The sequence below is a fragment of the Canis lupus genome, chromosome 21 (assembly GCF_048164855.1).
Source record: "Canis lupus baileyi chromosome 21, mCanLup2.hap1, whole genome shotgun sequence".
In the NCBI taxonomy this organism is placed as follows: domain Eukaryota; kingdom Metazoa; phylum Chordata; class Mammalia; order Carnivora; family Canidae; genus Canis; species Canis lupus.
In genome coordinates, this window is record NC_132858.1 from 43,602,993 (window position 1) to 43,617,450 (window position 14,458).

Sequence of the window (14,458 nt, forward strand, 5' to 3'; positions counted from 1 at the left end):
TAGTTTCTTACTTACCTCTTTGAGCCTTGGTTTATTTTGCTTTTCTAAAAAAATGAGGACAAACATAGTATCTTCCTTAGGTGGTCTACTTTGAGAATTAAATGACTTGATTCAAGATATATAGATCTAAGGTACCTATCTTAAAGGTAGAGTCAATAGGGAATTTCCCAACAGATTTCAACCTGAGCAGCTGGAAGACTGGAGTTGGCATTAGCTGGGGTGGAAAAGGTGCTGGCAGAGGAGACTGAGGGTCAAGGAGGTCAGTAGATTGATGTCCAGATGAAAATGACAGAAAAATAAAGAGTCCTATGGTCTGTTCTTGTTTATGCAGTATATGGTCAAACTTGCATTTAGAACATTTAATTTGCATTTCTAAGTGGTAAGCTACTGTGTTTAGACAAGAATGTATGTGAAATACTTAAAATAATTATTAGAAAAATTTGAAGGATAAACTCAGCATGTACTAGCTTCAACCTTTCTTAATTTCAGTCATGTATCTCTCTTCACAAGTTGTTCTTTCATCCAGTTGAATCACTGGATATCCTCTTGCTTTCAGTCTTGCTCTGACTTGACTTACAGAAATTTAATTTTTATCTTCCAACATGATCTCTTGGCCTTTTCCTAAAGCAGGGATCAGATTTTTGTACCAATTTCCAATATTTGCTCTGAGGCAGGCGAGTAAAGGCCCAGCCCCATATACTCCCACTACCCAAAGCATACCCACCTGAGAGGCCCAAGAAAAAAAAACATTTAAGGGTGAGGTTAAGTGAACCTCTAAGATGTTACGGTTGAATAGATTGAAGTGGGGACACAATGGTTGGAGTGCTCCAAGTCACTCAGATGAGCAAGAAAGGTATAAAGAGCTCCTTTATTTGGGAAGATGTAGACACCTGCCATAATCCTACATAAGGCTCTTGCTCCACTTCCAAGCCAAGTGATCAATGAAATGGGCTTATGTTTTCAGTTTCTCCTCCCTGACCTTTACAGAGAAAGAGCTCTTAACCTGACATTCATGGAATGGCCTATATAAGCGCATCATATATAAATCAAGTATAAAATGTGTGCGTGTGTGTGTTTTCCCTAAAGTCTGTAGGGTGCATGAGGCTCTCTACAAGGAATCTCTAACTCAAAAATTTAACAACTGTTTCTTCAAAGAGTGCTTATCTTCTGGTTTTTAAGAGTAGCTGTGTCAGTACCTCTGTTTCACCTTCCTGTAATTGATTTTAAGTCTAATGGATTCAGTTAAGACGCTAATAAAGGATAGAAGGAAACCCTTAGAGATGAGATCTAAAACCACAGGGACTTTTCCCATTGACAAAATTATTTTTTACAAAGTCACAAAATTCTCTATTACATAAATTAAATACAATTTGCACTGAGAACAATGCCAGCAAAAAAGAGAAGCATGTGTGCCAAGACGCATGCTCCAGCTAAACTGAGCTCTCGAGCTGTGAATTACAAATAATCACCAGCTGTGAAGAAGAGTCTTGCTTTGTCCTGCTATCTTTTCTTTCCTCTATGACCAGGAAGAACTGGTTACACATCTTGTTTTCTCTTTGCTTTTCACCTTGCTTTTCCATTTTATATCTTCATTACCTTATACAATTTTCATACTACTGAAGAAAGGGCTTGCCTCAAAAGCTAGTTATGGTTACAGATATGGCATTAGAAAGATAGTGCCTAGATCTGGATAGGAGGTTGTTGGATGCACTAGAAGGCTACAGTGATGATCATAAACCGGGCAAAGTTAAGTGTCATTGCAGGGGTTCCAGGTTTCAGAGGATTCTCAGGTGGCAGGTTTCCAGCCAGACCACCTCAAAGGTACCCACGGGCAGGTGTATTTCAGAAAGCTAACAAGAAATTTAACAAAACAAGACATATCCACTGTACAATGGAATTTTTTTTTTTTTTTAGATTTTATGTATTTATTCATGAGAGACACAGAGAGGCAGAGACACAGGCAGAGGGAGAAGCAGGCTCCCTGCTGGGGGCCCGGTGCGGGACTCGATCCTGGGACCCCGGGGTCACGCCCTGAGCTGAAGGCAGATGCTCAACCACTGAGCCACCCAAGCGCCCCGCAATGGAATTTTTAAAAATGAAAATGTATCAGTATGAACTGTATAAGTTACAAGATTCAAAACAGTGGTGTAAATACACGGCGAAACCTGTGCGTGAAGGTCATGACTTGGATGGGAATCTGTCGGTGCTATAAAAATACATATAAACAAAAAATTTTCTTCCCTTGATAAATCTACAAGATATAAAATTAAGGGTATTTACATAATTTTATACTAAACATGTGAAAAATATACCACGCTAGAACAATCTCGTTCCAAAGTTTGAAACATAATTTTGTCAAGTAAAAGTATTCTTCATACAACGTATGAACTTATCAATAACTTCCTGGGTATAAAGTTGTTCTTTGGATGACAGGTGAGGATCCGTCTGCATGGATTTTGACTAGAATTTCGTTTCAACTGGTATCTGGAAGAAGATAGAAAGTTCTGGTCTTAAAAGATTCATTATGTTCTGTCCCTTTCAATAACCATATCTTGTACTCCAAAAGAGCAAATGTGGTCCATCTTATTAAAATCAAGACCTAGAACTTAACCAGAGTCATCCACAAAATTTTCATCTTGAATTTTAATGATCGCATACCTTCCCTCGCTACTTGCCTAACATAGACCCGTGTGATACCGTGGTGTGAGGGAAGTGTCTCCTTCAGAGGCCTGAGAGTTAGCTTCATAGAAAGAACAATTTAGTGGTTGCAGCAATCCACTCCTTCACCTGTTTCAGGGGCCACAGGAACTCCAGGGGGCTCTGTGCCCGGCAGGCACGTTCAGATTTTATGTGAATCACCACTGGTGGCCTCATTTATCTTACCTCTAACTAATGTAGTAAGGAGTTGGTGTTAGATTTTTGTGGTTCATTTTCTCATTTTAACATGGGGCAACAGGTACAGGATGGTCCTGACTACACCCTGTGAGACGGTTGCTTCTGCAGCTTTGATCAGACCCAGTAGGTGTAAGTTCTGTTTCTACACTTTATCCTTTACAACTTGGTGACAGTTCCGAGTCCAAGTACTGGGGAGAGGCTTTCTAGTAAGGCGCTCCTTCTAGGGGGCTCAGGCGAGATGCCACTTGTGGGCTTCTCTAGAATCCAGCCCTGGAAACACGGCTGGTTAGAAACATGACCAGTGCTTTTGAGAATGAGCTCTTGCTCGGGCCTCTCTAACTTCTGGAATGGCTTTCTCATTGAACTTTTCCTATTTGGCATAAGTTTTAATAATAGTCCAGGGTTATCTTAGGCCATATACTGCTTCATTTCTAATCTAAATTCCTGTTTTCTTTTCTTCTCAAACCTCTCTTCAAATAAGAGAAATACCATCAGCCACCCCCTGTACTTGAAGACGATCATTAGGTTCTTTCTCAGGATCCCCGATTCCTTTAGTCTTTCACCAAAGGATGGAGTCAGTGTAGCATAGAGAATAGAGCCCAGATCTCGCTTCAAATCCTGTTGCTGTCTCTTTGGTGCATGATCTTAAGCAAATTAATTAAGTTCTCTGAGCCCTTCCTAATTTCATTTATGAAATGAAGATATCTTCTTTGCATATTGTTGTAAGGATGAGATAATGAATGTATTGCATCTACCATGTACCTGACCTATAGCAGATACCAAATCTGATTTGTGACTCTGCTTTTCCCAAACTGGAGGCATTCCCTTAAAGGGCTTAGAGTCTAGAAATGAGTGTTCTAAAATGAAATAGAACTATCCAGTTAAATGAACATGGCAAATCTTCCTAGTAAGGGAAGAGAGGAACTTCACTTTCATGCTTGGGCTAGGCCCTGTGCTGGGGACTTCCCCATGCACCTGGGAAGCCAGAGCCCGTATTAGCTTCTCAGCATCAGCGTTAATTCATCTGTAAGTGCAAATAGCAATACTTTCTCTGCCTCAAGGATTATTATAAGAGTAGTTTAAGATCTTGGCTGTAAGGACTTTGAAAACATAAAGAGGTTGATCTCTCTCTGCTCAATATTTCATCAATAGAGACCTCGTATATCACTATTTTCTATCCTTTTTTGTACCGATCTGAGTTTATTTTCCCCCAAAGTCCCTGGGAAAACTGGCCTCACTTCCATTTCTAAGGAAGAAGCACAGAGGCTCAAACAGATCCTGGGCTTTCTGCAGCATGCTGCAGAGGCTTCACTGCCTTTCAGTTTCTTGTTGTGATGTCTAGATAAAGCTAAACCTGTTGAAGAATCTTACCTGACATTCCCGATTACGTAATCCTCCATTTGTGTTTATGGTGAAATCAAATTTCATTTCTTTTTCCTGAGAAAACCAGAATGGAATTACGGATTAGGATTTTTTTTTTTTTAATCTTGAAGAAGAAAGGGAATTTTAAGCACAGATGGTTTTTATATAAATGTGAAAGTCACCAAAGAGCTGGTACCTGGCTGGAATTAAACTTTGAAACGCCATAGTCCTTCTTCATCCAAATGTGCAAAACAGCATCATGGATTGTTAAGAAAAAGATTGAGTCCTTGACTTCATCGTCAAAAAATTCACACCGTGCAAGCTTCTCAATGAAATCGTCTGAAGAGAGGGAAAGAAAGGATAACAGGAAGAAGTAACTGGCCACAGTTTTCTTCTTGACACTGGAGATTTGAATTTCTATTTGCAACCGTGCAGTTCATTGACATTTGGTGGGGTGTTTGGGGATTGCAATGGCACAATTCCAGTGTGCCATTACTATGGAGTTTTCTGGAATAAAAGGATACCTTTCTAATAAAAACTATACATTTACTCCCCTCATGTAAAAAGAAAAGGAAAAAGATTCAAATGAGGAAAACTTTTAGTACTTCTCAGAAGAAAATCCATTTTCCTTTAGGCAAGAGCCTAGTGAGTTAATCTCCCTGGCTAATGGTTAGAGCAGCAAAGTGTGGCTAATTCAAAATTGGGACATATGCTCATAGGCCAGTGACATGCTCTGGCTCGGGATTGTTGGACCTATTATTTGCCAGTCACTTACTGTAGTGCATTTTCTCCCAAAGCTGCCATGTTCCTTCAGAAATCACCTTCCTTGGCACCCTTGCATTACCCCTCCAGTTATCTTTGAGGAACCCCCTTCTTGTAGGAACTAACCAGCACTTGTTTGTGCAGATCACTCAACCAAATATTACCTCATGGGTGCTCTGTGCAGGGCCCTGGCTGAGTAATATGAAGGTTCAAGAGATAAATTAGGTGGATGAAACTTGCCCTCAAGGAAAATAGAACATGTATATATTCCTATAGTAACGAAAGGAAAAGGCAGGAAGCAATTTGATCTTTTTTCTTTAACGTTTTCCTTTTTTTTTTAAAGATTTTATTTATTATTCATGAGAGACGCAGAGAGAGAGGCAGAGACACAGGCAGAGGGAGAAGCGGGCTCCATGCAGGGAGTCCAACGTGGGACTCGATCCCGGGTCTCCGGGATCACCCTCTGAGCCGAAGGAAGACGTCCAACTGCTGAGCTACCCAAGCATCCCTTTAACGCTTTCTTAGTTCTTAAAATAGTGGCCATGATATCTTATCAGGAAGATTAGAGTTTAAAATGATTACATATTCACTCTTTGGCTGCCTATTAAAAGGTTTCAAATTGTAAAGTTAATTTTTTTTAAAGAATTTATTTGTTCGTGAGAGACACACACAGAAAAGCAGAGACATCGGGAGAGGGAGAAGCAGGCTCCCCGTGGGGAGCCCGATGCAGGATTTGATCCCAGGTCCCCGGGACCAGGATCTGAGCAAAAGGCAGATGCTCAACCACTGAGCAACCCAGGTGCCCCATAAAATTAATTTAATTACATATCAATACAACTAAAATATAAAGATGCTATCCTTAGGGATTTCTATCTGCTTGGCTACCTTTCTGGTGATCATAAGACCCATCCTTTGGAGAGGCTGTCTACACTGAGTTGGCCATAAGCCTGAAGTAATTGTCAGAACATAAAAACAACTTACCATCACTTCCAACAATATACACATCTACGTTGATCCTGATAAATTCTTGCAAAACCTGTTAAAAAGAAAATAGAGCTTCCTCAGGGAACAGTTATATTTGTCAGAAACATGAAGGAATCCTTTATGGAATGACCCTGGCCAAAACTTTCTAGCTACACAGAAGAAGAAAAAACCCAAGCCCTACGGCATTGATAAGTTTCTGTTTGAAGAAATGAATGTTTGCAAAGTAGATGGGGGATGGACACCTGAAGATCTTCACCCCTTCCGGCTCATACATCTGTAGGGCAGAGAAGTAATTTGAGACTTTCCATTCATATGGAATAAATACCAGTAGTGATGTGAGTGAGGTCATATAAGGTAAGAAAAGTAGCTAATGCTATTAATCGTTTCAGCTGATCATTAGAATCATTGTCATCATCAACAAACACTGAACCTCTAGTAGGCACTGAACTAAAAATAAGGGCTTTAAGGAAATAGAGTCCCTGTCCTTTGTGCTATTTTGTTGGGATCAAAAAACAAATTTTCTGTGTATGTGTGCACAAGGCTAAAATGAACACGAAAATGGAGAAAGAAAAGGAAAAGCAAGCAGTTTTGAGAGTTCTGTGATGTTAAGATTTTTTTTAAGTCTGAAGGAAATGAAATTGATTCAATTTTCTAATTTTGTATCCAGTTTACCCATGTTTAATAGATCTTATCTTAGCTCAACTCTTAGGCAGATTTCTGTGAACCACCAAGAAAAAGATGGGTAAGTGTGGAATAATTAAAATTTTCTCTACATGTGTTTCTGCATCTCTTGGAAACAAATTTATTTTAGACAATGCTGACAGAACCATGGAAAAGAAACAGAATCCAACCTGAAAGTTTTAGTCCTGTTTTTAAATCACATGGCACGTTGATTCTTTCCCATAGCTACTCTTTTGGTGGGGGTAGGGGTGATGGGGAGAGGTGGGAAACAGATTTTATACATCCCACTGAAATGTCATCAGTCTATAATGGATAAAGACAGAACAAAAGAATCCACTATTCCATTTTTGTCCAGGACCTTCCCAAATATTCTGCATTTCAGGACAATGTAGATACAATGCCCACAAGGATCTGAAGGGCCTGCAGAACTGGAATTTGGTAGGGGTGTGGGTGTAGTTGTGTAGTGTGGCAGGTTCATTATACATTGGAAATATGTGTGCAGTTGTTTTCAAAATTATATGCCAATCCCGGGACATGCTCTTTTAAAGAGCTCCCTGAACACACTCACCTCACTCCCACTCTCTGCATGGAATTAGCCCCAGATTCGGATTTACTTCTACTTAAGTGTATAGTATCTAAAGGAGCATCTTCCTGCAAACATAACTTTTTACCTTTGGCCACTGATGGGTTGTTTTCATTAAGAAAAAAAGAAATTACCGTTTTGAGACCCCTCATTGAAGAAACGTCAAGAAATGACACTGCTGAAAAGTCGAGAATAAGGCTATGCAGGCTGACTTTAGGGACCATGATATTGAGAGGAAGATCGGCATTCCAGTCTATCTGGAAGGGCAGGTCGGTGGTGTTGATGGGCTGATCCAATTCTTCTATCTCGTTGTTGTCCAGCTCGTCATCAGAATCTTTAAAGCCATCATGGGTACATATGAGTCCTTTCTGCAAGAGAGGACAATAAATATGCATGCTAACTCTGGCCAAGAAAGGAACATTGCATATGTCAAAAATAACCAGTGAGTTTCTGAAGCACGGATTCAAAGTTAGGTCAAGCAAGGACTTTTCCTTTGGAGATTCAACATTTTGCCAGGAAAACAAGAATTTTGAGGAGACCCTCAAAGACACTATTTAAAAATACAACATTAATTGGCACATGGCATACCTTGTTAATCTGGCTTTTCACTTAAAGAAATGGAACCAATATCTTATAATTAATATAATATAATATAATAATATAATATAAATATAAAATGTATAATGTAATACCCATAAATGTGGTCATGAAACTTACTGGTTTCATCCCCAGGAAACCAACCGAGTCTCACAGGACTAAAGAGGTGCTTAGGAAAAACTAAGGAGGCCTAGAAGATTTTTGCCAAAGTGCTATTTTGGTCATATAAACTGTCAGACGTATACACAGTCCGTTCCATGAATCAGTGCAAAGTTGAAATAACTCACTTGTGGTTAAATATAAAAATATACTTTTTCCTGTTTTTTTTTAAAAAAAGAAACTTACTGGTGTCATTTGCAGCAGGCCTTTCTTCTGCAGCTTCCGGATTTTTTTCAAAGCCTTGTTGCGCTTGCGTAGAATTCGTAGTGGATTGAAGCCAACCTGAAAAATCCATTGTTGTATTACAAGATCGCGGAATACGATGTTCCTTGAATATTCTATAGCAGAATTCTAATAACTACGTGGGATAAGTTGGGACTGGGGCACATAATAAAGATATTTGTAATAAGATTTAAAATGTGGTTCAAACAATGACAGTGATGACATTGTGCCAATGACTTTGGTCTGCTCAGCCTGTGTGCCATTACCAACGTCCCAAAACCTCTGTGCCACCCAGGGTTTGCCTATAAATCATCCATCAATAGGTCTAAACTTTCCTTAAATCTGTGTGTGTTTTTTGCCTATGAAATTCTTAGGGGACTCTATTTACTTTCTATTTATTGGATATGGTGGCATTTAATTAGTACTTGCTTCTATATAATTTTCATCCTATTAAGCTTTATATAATTGCATTTTATGGTATCTATTATATGATTTTGTTTTTTAATTTTAGTATTTGATCTGAGGGCAGCCTGCATTTTCTCCTTTTCAAAACAAATGTGGTCTTGCTGACGCAATACTTAACTCCAGAGACATAAATAAGGAGAATCACATTATGTAAGAAAAAAAGAAATCCTTAACCAAAAAAGAAAAATGTTGTTAGATGGAAGATACTAGTTTAAATGAAAAACAGTATATAAAGCCATATATGCAATATAATACCATTTTATTTTATTTTTTAAGATTTTATTTATTCATGAGAGAGAGAGACACACACAAACAGACAGAGACAGAGACACAGGCAGAGGAAGAAGCAGGCTCCCTGCAGGGAACTCGATCCCAGGAATCCAGGATCATGCCCTGAGCCAAAGGCAGACGCTCAACTGCTGAACTACCCAGGCGTCCCTATAATACCATTAAAAAAAAAAGAAAGCTGGGTAGAAAAATATCTGATGCTACGAAAGTAAGAATAATAGTTAGGGCTGAAGGCAGGAGCTGTATGCAAAAGGCAGAGCAGACCAAAAGGCATGTTCGAGAGTAAGTGCTGAACTTTTGTTTCTTGACCTTAAAAACTGTTTCTTTGTCATCCTCTCTTCAGCCCATCAGGGACACTCAGCTCTTCTTTGATGTTAAATTTCATTTATATTATGTTTATTCATTGTCAACCATATCCCAAATATTCATTTACTATCCTGAATATATTCAATGACAGCCAAATAGTAAGTACTCAGCTTGTTGTTTCTGAAGTCGATGCCCAAAGAAAAGCCGTAGGGTACTATCTACTAAAAAACCCAGCAACCCCAAATCCTGTGGTAAGTCCTTTCACTCTACAGCAGAATTTGATAAATGGTAACTCTGTATTGGACCTCATCCAAATGGCCTTATTTCCCAACATACTAAGAGATCCCTTATAAGGTAGTTTCACCTGCTCTAAAACTTGAGACAGAAAAGCACTAACACAATATGGCTTCAACACATGTGACATCAATGACCCTCTGGTTACAGAGCAAACATTTCATTCCTATATATTCCTTGGAATTACAAAAAAAAAAAAAAAAAGTAACTTCAAACCTTACAGCATTGATAAGTTTCTGTTTGAAGAAATGAATGTTTGCAAAGTAGATGGGGGATGGACACCTGAAGATCTTCACCCCTTCCGGCTCATACATCTGTAGGGCAGAGAAGTAATTTGAGACAAGCCCATTGGACTCATATTAATATCTTTCAGCAAGTCAAAGTAAAACAAAACAAAACAAAACAAACAAACAAACAAAAAAATGGATCTTCCTTACATCAGGGTAATCTTTCTTATTCTTATAGATGTTGCTCCTTCCGACGTTAGCCAGTGTGGTGCATTTTGGACTGTAGGGAGAATTGACACCAAGTGAGTCACTCAAGCATGTTTGTTAGGCCCCCAAGGCTCACACGGACTTTCCCTAGCGTATCAAGGCAGGCTCATTTTCAAAATCTAAAGGCTGGGGAATCATTGTGCCATTAGACACCATGGAGGGCAAACACCTTATTTCACTTTTCCTCCCCCCCACCCCCACCCCAGAACAGCGCCTCCCATTCACCACCTTCCAGTTCACAAAGTGCTTCCGTATGCTCTTGCTGTTTGGGTTTCAAATATCACAGTTATCCAGTGAACTAGACAGATATGGTTACCCAGCTGTACAGACGGGGGGATGGAGAAGTGTCAATGTTTTGCCTATGACCACAAGGTTTGTCTCTGATTGCTGGGTCCCCAAGAGATGAATGAAAACAAATGAATCCGAGAGAGCAGGGACATTTCAACATAATTGTATTCTATCAGCCAGGGATTAACTTTAACTATCCCGCCTTCTGTTCTGGAACTCCTGAGCAGCCAAGAAGCCTACTTCTCTGTCACACCATGTCATCTAACACAGGCTGAGTGACCACATGGTGGTGACATTAAATGGCAGATATTTAAGAATCAGGAAGGTGTTTGGACTGGATGTTAAGAATCAAGAATGCTCATTGGGTTTCGTGGACTTTTCAGATGACAGGGGCCTTTGAAAAATTCTCTAGTCCAGTCCCCTGTTTTTAGATGGGAGGGCACTCTAGCAACCCATAAAGAGAAACAGCCCTCCACTAGACATGGAGAATCCCACCATCTTCTCTGTAACACATTTCCGCCTCTGGTGAGTCTAAGGCAAAGACATCAAGCCTGCTCAGAGGGTAATGACTTCCAGTTTACAGCTGGGCAAACAGACCCCACAATTTATATGATTTCTCTGAATTGATGGCAAAGCAGGGAACAGACCAGCAGCTGGTGGGACCTGGGCTGATGCTCTGAGGTCAGGGCATCCTATTGCCCTTCGGGCCTTGAGGTGAGCAACGTGAGGACCACACTGGCCAGATGTGCATGCCTGTCAACCACACTACGTTCCCCTCAATCAGTGACACATTTTATCCCCTTCCAGAGGCAGGTCTGCGTCCACAAGGATGCAAGCACGATGAACACTTACAATTGGGTCCTGAATACAATGGTGAGGAGCTGAAAAGCCACGCTAGCTGCCAGGCCTAAACCAAGTCCCAGGACGATGGCAAAGATGAAGGTCATGATCCAAACTAGCTGTAAAAAAGAAGACGACACATGCGCTACAATTTACTCTGACTCAACTACGGTGTCTTAGGTTCAGAGCTTTGAGAAAACATGAACTTCTAGAACCAAAACAGAGGTTGGAAGTGTACGGGACAAGGGACCTGCCTCGAGAGGTCGTTTCAGAGCCACAGAAACACAAGCAAATATTTGTAAAAGTCCAAAGAGAGAGTGTGTCTGTTTCAATCTCATCCTTGACCCAATTAAGGAAATAATTGAGTCCATCTGGCACAGCTACAACTGCAGAACCAACTGTTGGTTAAAATCAGCAAATTAATCAGCAGGGCTTATACTAATTTCTTCCTTGTAGTCTGATATAGTAAATGGCTACTATCTGTATGCAAATTTTAGCATGTCAGAAGAGTGTTAAAATCCCCAACAATTATCTATCGGGAACAAAAATAAACCGAGTATAGCTGATTACTTCATGCTTGTTAAGTACCGTAGGCTATGTTAACAATACTTTTATGCCCCAGACTTTGGTCCTGATAAAATTATGGACTCTGGATCTCATAGCAAGGCATGTCAAGAGAAGGGGAGCCTTCACAGACTATTTCCAAAAGGAATGTTCAGAATATAAATGCTGCACAGATTCTCTAGAAACTAACATCTGATGCAATGAAGAACAGAAGCAACTGTATCCTACTAGTGTTTCATGGAGCATCTCCTACTTGCAAGTGGCTCATTCTTTCATGTTAAAATCCCAGAGAACAATCATTAAGTTTGCAGTTTAAAAATAGCAAATAAAGGGGCACCTGGGTGGCGCAGTTGGGAAATCTTGGATTCTTGATCCCACTCTGAAAGGGGAGCTCATGGTGATGAGATGGAGCCCTGAGTCAGGCTCTGTGCTCAGTGTGGGGTCTTCTTAAATTTATTTATTCAAGAGAGACACAGAGAGAGGCAGAGACATAGGCAGAGGGAGAAGCAGACTCCTTGTGGGGAGCCCGATGTGGGACTTGATCCCAGGAATCCGGGATCACTCCCTAAGCCAAAGGCAGATGGTAAGCACTGAGCCACCCAGGTGCCCTCAGTGGGGGGGTCTTCTTAAGGTTCCCTTGTCCCTCGGCCCCCCTCCATGCATGCATGAGCACACGTGCTCTCTCTCTCTCAAGTAAATAAATCTTTTTAAAAATTGCAAATGAAATAAACTCAGATTGTTTGAATAGAAAATATAGAAACGAAATTTCACTTGGTTTACAATATGAATATGCATTTCACTTCGGCATCAGGACGTTGTTCTGATTTCCCCATCTCTCAATATCAATGCCTTTACTCACACAATCATACTTATCCTTCCGCCAGAGCCTTCGTATCTCTGTGAACTGCATCAGCATTCCCTTCAAGTTCCCAAGCGCTAGAGCTGCCAGGACAGACTGCAGAAGACATAAACAGCAGATGTACTTAAAGATAACCAAATAAGCTCTATAGACGCAAAGGTGAAGGTTGGAGATAAGTGTGTCCTTTAGAGGGCCTCAAAGCCTATCTCAGAACACACCCTTTTCTAGTGTACAGGGCTGTGAAAGACACCCAGAACTGGGACTCTGCCCCATTCCCACCATGACCTCGTCCCCACTACAGTGACAGTGACATGCTATGGATAGAGGAAAGCACTTACCAGCCTGTACCTGGGGACAGAGACAGTCAGATCTTAAAATCTATGCCTGAAATAAATGTTTCCCAATCACAGATAGTCCAATGTGTGTCTATCTATTGGAGGTGGGGAGAAGGGATTGCTCTTTGTTAAAAAAAAAAAAAAAAAAAAACTTGGGGAGCTTGGGGTACTCATAGTTCAAATCTTTGAGGATGATCAGCACTCAACCATTTTTTCCAAAAAGGTTTTCTTTCTTTCTTTCTTTCTTTCTTTCTTTCTTTCTTTCTTTCTTTCTTTGAGAAAGAGAGAGAATGCAAGTGTGCGAGTGGGGAGGAGGAGTGAAGGGAGGCGGAGAGAATCTCAAGAAGACTCAGGGCTGAGTGTGGAGCCCGATGTGGAGCTCCACACTTGGCTCAATCTCACGACCCTGAGATGGGGTTCTGAGCCGAAATCAAGTCACCAACCAGCTGAGCCACCCGGGCACCCAACATCCAACCATCTTTAAAGAGGAAGCTGAAGAGCACAGGGAAGTCAGCAAAGATTTGAGGCAGGCTCTGTGACGCAGCATGCACCGTATCTGCCTCGTTCCCTGCTACCTCCCCAGACCTAGCATGGTGAATGCACATAGGGTGGGTTTACTACCCATTCAGTGAATGAGTGGATGTGCTAATGAGTATCTCCAGCCAGTCCTAACCACCCTGCACCACTACCTTTTTTAAGAAGCCCTGCTGTTGTTACAACTGCTTAGTAGAGTCACTACGAATAATCTGGGTAATAATCTCAGCTCTGCCCCAGCAACACTTCGGGCTTGCTTCTTCACGTGCCAGACTGAGATCATTTGTCTTGCAAGAATATGATAGTCCTGGTGAAAAGTGCTGAATTGCCAAGTATGCTCTTTTTCTTATTTGGATTTTAACACCATGGTCGGAACATGCTCCCAACACCTACCCTCGGTTCAAGCTGTTGTTCATTGTGAACAGACTGTGGAATCCGTATACTGACTACTTTCATGCGTGGTGTACCAGGAAAAGCCCAACACAGCTTTTCTTTTCATATCTCAAAGATAGTTTAACTGATCTGGGCACTTGGGGTTTTCACAAGTGACATTTATAATTTAATATCTCACCAATTAATCTTACCTACTGCAAGAAGAGAGGCCATTGTTTAGAAGACTATATTCGGTCTCCATGACATTGAAAAGGAAATCGCCAGTTTAGCAATGGTTAACTGGTTAAACAATGGTTAACAAATGAACGCCAGTTACAAAATGCTGAAAACTGGGTGGAGTCTGTAATCTAGTTGACAGTACGGTACCAGTGTCACTGTACTGGTTTTGATAACGTACTACTGCTATCATAAGATGTCCCTGCTGTGGTGGCTGGGTGAGGCGTTCACAGGAATCTGTACACTATGTCTCCTCCGTTGGGGGACTTGGGTACAAAATATGTCAGGTGCCACCTGCAGAAGAGGCATACCATTTCTCTTTTCATTAGACATTTTT

The 14,458-nt window shown here is 40.8% G+C and overlaps 1 protein-coding gene across 1 annotated transcript in view; it reads right to left on the minus strand.

The window, feature by feature from the left end:
* Window positions 1-1,882: 1,882 nt before the first annotated feature.
* Window positions 1,883-14,458, minus strand: part of SLC26A3 (solute carrier family 26 member 3) — a 34,560-nt gene continuing 21,984 nt past the window's right edge. The window contains exons 12-21 of the mRNA XM_072791577.1: window positions 12,644-12,739; window positions 11,233-11,339; window positions 10,036-10,105; window positions 9,820-9,912; window positions 8,210-8,305; window positions 7,402-7,635; window positions 6,001-6,055; window positions 4,454-4,596; window positions 4,267-4,332; window positions 1,883-2,484 (exon numbers count right to left, since the gene is read on the minus strand). Of these exons, the coding sequence (XP_072647678.1) occupies window positions 2,461-2,484; window positions 4,267-4,332; window positions 4,454-4,596; window positions 6,001-6,055; window positions 7,402-7,635; window positions 8,210-8,305; window positions 9,820-9,912; window positions 10,036-10,105; window positions 11,233-11,339; window positions 12,644-12,739 (984 nt within the window). The 3' untranslated portion in view covers window positions 1,883-2,460. The remainder of the gene's footprint in view (window positions 2,485-4,266; window positions 4,333-4,453; window positions 4,597-6,000; window positions 6,056-7,401; window positions 7,636-8,209; window positions 8,306-9,819; window positions 9,913-10,035; window positions 10,106-11,232; window positions 11,340-12,643; window positions 12,740-14,458) is intronic.